At 50.6% G+C, this 3,460-nt stretch overlaps 1 protein-coding gene across 4 annotated transcripts in view; it reads left to right on the top strand.

The window, feature by feature from the left end:
• The window catches only part of HMBS (hydroxymethylbilane synthase), a 7,756-nt gene that overhangs the window by 589 nt on the left and 3,707 nt on the right, over window positions 1–3,460 (top strand). For 3 of the 4 annotated variants that reach the window (XM_007456290.1, XM_007456287.1, XM_007456289.1), the window contains exons 2-5: window positions 2,111–2,164; window positions 2,511–2,583; window positions 2,969–3,018; window positions 3,102–3,157. In XM_007456290.1, the coding sequence (XP_007456352.1) occupies window positions 2,129–2,164; window positions 2,511–2,583; window positions 2,969–3,018; window positions 3,102–3,157 (215 nt within the window). In that variant the 5' untranslated portion in view covers window positions 2,111–2,128. Of the gene's footprint in view, window positions 1–1,846; window positions 1,926–2,110; window positions 2,165–2,510; window positions 2,584–2,968; window positions 3,019–3,101; window positions 3,158–3,460 lie in introns of those variants that run through there. The other variant, XM_007456288.1, reaches the window with a different exon arrangement.

Genomic DNA, 3,460 nt, shown 5'->3' with positions numbered 1-3,460 from the left:
TTTTTTTTTTTTTTTTTTTTTTTTGGTTCTAACAGTTTTTAAAGGGCCAGTAGCTGGGTTGCCCTTAGGAGAATCAGAGAGCGGTGGGGGCGGACTTAAGAGCAGATGGATTGTCCCGAACGGAGCCCCGTTCCTGCGGGGATCTGGATGGGATTCCATGAGGCATGGCTTCCGCGGCTCTAGATACAGTGACCCAACACAGGAAAATTCGTCTGCACGAGACAGGGTGCTATTCCCCGGGATCCCTTCACACGAGACAGGTCCTAGTCGAGATTCAGCCACTTTGGGGAAGTGTTCCATTTTGGATCCAGAGAGGAGAGTGTACCTCGAATTCTCCGAACTGCACACAAACGTCTTGGAAGTGCACCTTCTCCGCTTTTTTTCTTTTTAATGGACACTCAGCCCCAGCCTACACTCAAAAGTCCCCAACTGAGACACATCATTGGGTTACTACCATGGACGGGGGACGCCCTTGGGCCTTCCTATTCCTAGCCTGGGGTCCCAGTTCTGGGCTTGTGCAGATGCAAACTGCAGAGCCCATGAGGCCAACGTCAGCGTGAGATAAGAAAGGAGTGGGGCAGCTGCCCTATCTCTCCCTGACTTATGTGCTGGTAAGGAGTGGGATTCTGTGCCATTGCTGACATTCCTGAGTGCTGGACTAGGAGTAAAAAGATTTGGATTCCAGCTCTCTACCCATGATTAACCCTGTGGCCCTGGGCAAGTCACTTTGCTCCTCAGAGCCAGACTTTGCTTCTGTAACGTAGTTCCAGAGATGCCTGCCCTGTCTACCTGATAGGTTATGAAGATTAAAAGCAATAGCTCTAGGATATACATGCTCAATAAGGAATTTTTTACTGGAACAATTTGACTTGAATATGCTGTGCAGAATCAATGAAATTAAGGGATTGTTTGAAAATAGCAGTTTCTGGGACCTTAGATTCCTTTCTGTGGGCTGCCTGTGGCCCAGAATTTTAGTTGCCATGTTTAGCATTTCAAACCTAGCCTAATTTGCTTAGGGTCCCCCAGGGTTTATTTATTGGAGAAGTGATAGCTGTGGAATAGACTAGAGTCCAAGAGCAGCCAGCTGTCACCTCCTCCAGCAACAGAGGCCCCAGATACCTGAGTGCAGAAGAACTCTGTAGGATGAAGATCCCAGAGCAGGGGAAGTTAATAGTATCTATAGTGATCACTGTCTGATCTGAGAAGAAATAGGACCTCAGACTGGAGAACCCAGTTCTGCCTGCTTGGCACTGAATACCTTTGTCCAAGGTGCCCTGGCAAGAGGAAGAGTCATGGCCCTTTGAGTTCTTGGCTTGGTCTCTGACATCCTAATATGTCCTTTGTGGTGAAACCAGAGGCTGCACTCTAGGTGAATGGACGTTAGGCAGCTCACCCTCTTAGTCTTACAGAATAGCAAAAGCAGAAGATACTTGAGTGCCAACTTCTTCATTTTATAGATGAACAAACAGGTTTATAGATGAGCAAATAAGATGATGTGTTCAAGGTCGCCCAGCCAAGAGGCTGAGCAGGACTGTACGTCAGATCTGTCGATCCCAGTCATGCATTCTGTCCAGATTACGGGATCCGTAGTGCAGCAGCTGTGGGGTAGCTCTTATGGCATCTAGGTGGCACTGAAGCTTTCTCAAGTGCCTCTCTGTTGTGGATGCTGAACTTGTCCTCAGTGACTCAGCTCACGGTCCCTTGTGTGGCCCCAGCTGTCCTGCCCCTGCCTGCTGCAGGCCCCACCCTCCCTGGGGCCAGACTGATAGACCTTATCTCTCTACCCACCTGGCTGAGTGCAGAATTCCTACTGCCTTAGCTTGGATGGGCTTCAGGGCTTAGTGTCCTGGTCATTACAGCAACAGCAGGTCCTACTGTCACTTCTGTCTGGTCTCTGCTTCTCTGGACCCCTGAGGAGGCAGAAGGTATTGTTGGGGAAGGTAAAGGGACCAGTCTTGGGGAGGGGAGTGTTTCCCCATTCCGAGGCTCAGCTGGCCACAGGCCAGGGGCTGAGGTTCCTTTCTTCCAAGCCAGTGATTCTGGTTCTTGGACAAGATGTTGAGGAACACAAAGAGCAGCAGGGACTGTGACCTGGGGACTTTTTCTGCAGGAAGAAAACAGCTCAAAGATGAGAGTGATTCGCGTGGGTACCCGCAAGAGCCAGGTGAGTGTTAAGTACCAGGGTGGAGGAGGTTTGTCAGAAGACTTCTGTGTTCACAGTATTATAAGTTGGGGGGCCCAGAGCGTTCTCAGCAGCTCGGGGATGGAAGAAATGGGGTGACTGAGTATCAAATCCCATGCAGGATGACAGATTGCATTCTGTAAAGAGATAGTCCCAGGGCTGGGAAGTTGGGGTACAAAGGACTCCCAGGCCAGACCCCTCCCTTTCCTGGGTGGGCATTCAATCTTCTCTCTGAATTCCAATCCTTTCAGGATCTCCCTGACCCTGTGAGGGTCTGACCTTAGGGTAGTGGCCAGAGGACAGGACTAACCTGACTTTCTACCCCCAGCTGGCCCGCATACAGACGGACAGTGTGGTGGCAACGCTGAAAGCCTTATACCCAGGCCTGCAGTTTGAAATCAGTGAGTTTTCTGGAAAGGAATGGAAGCTAATGGGAAGCCTTTAACCCTTGGAGGGGAGAACACAGTGTTTCTGGCTTTGTCTTGGACCAAAGCCTGGTTCTGTTACCTCTGAGAATTCTTCTTGGCTGTCCCCAGTTTGGAGGGCCCTTTCCTTCTCTGAACACCTCCAGCTCTGACTACCTGGGCTAGCCTAGCATTTATCATCTGCTTTGGGTCTTTTTGTGATTACGTCTGGTCTTCCTCCTAGATTGTACATTCCCAGAGGGTAGGGACTGGGGCTTATGTGCCTCTGTGTCCACCAACAATCTTAGCACAAGTGCTGAGCTCAGTAGAGGCTCAATAAATGCTGATCACTGAACGTCTGATTTGTTGATTCTCTCCTCAGTTGCTATGTCCACCACAGGAGACAAGATTCTTGATACTGCTCTCTCTAAGGTAACATTTTCCATCCAACCCTTTTCCCCCTCCTCTTTCCTTCCCCCAAAAGATTCACCCTGAGGCTCTTTCTTGCCTGGCAGATTGGAGAGAAGAGCCTGTTTACCAAGGAGCTGGAACACGCGCTGGAGAGGAATGAGTAAGTGAAAGCAGGGAGCATGGCGCTCTCCCAGGCTCTTGCTAGGACCCCAGTGCACATCAGACCTGGGTATCAGCTAGACGGTTGGGCTTAAACACTTGGATAGGCTAGAGAGGGGCTCATATGTGAGTTTTTCAGGCCTCAGAAAAGGAGAGTGTCCTGGTTCTGAGCCATCTGGCTGCCTGTGGGTGCAGGACTGGCTGGGGGAGGGGGGTGAAAGGGAGTGTAGGAGGGGAGCAGGTCTCTGGGACCCAAGGTCTCAGAAAGGCCTGCTTCCTGAACAGCTCTAGGCTCTGCCAGTGA

This window comes from Lipotes vexillifer, unplaced genomic scaffold (assembly GCF_000442215.2).
Source record: "Lipotes vexillifer unplaced genomic scaffold, Lipotes_vexillifer_v1.1 scaffold753, whole genome shotgun sequence".
Classification (NCBI taxonomy): Eukaryota; Metazoa; Chordata; class Mammalia; order Artiodactyla; family Lipotidae; genus Lipotes; species Lipotes vexillifer.
The sequence above is the reverse complement of the archived record's forward strand: the minus strand, read 5'-3'. Positions and strand labels throughout refer to the sequence as shown.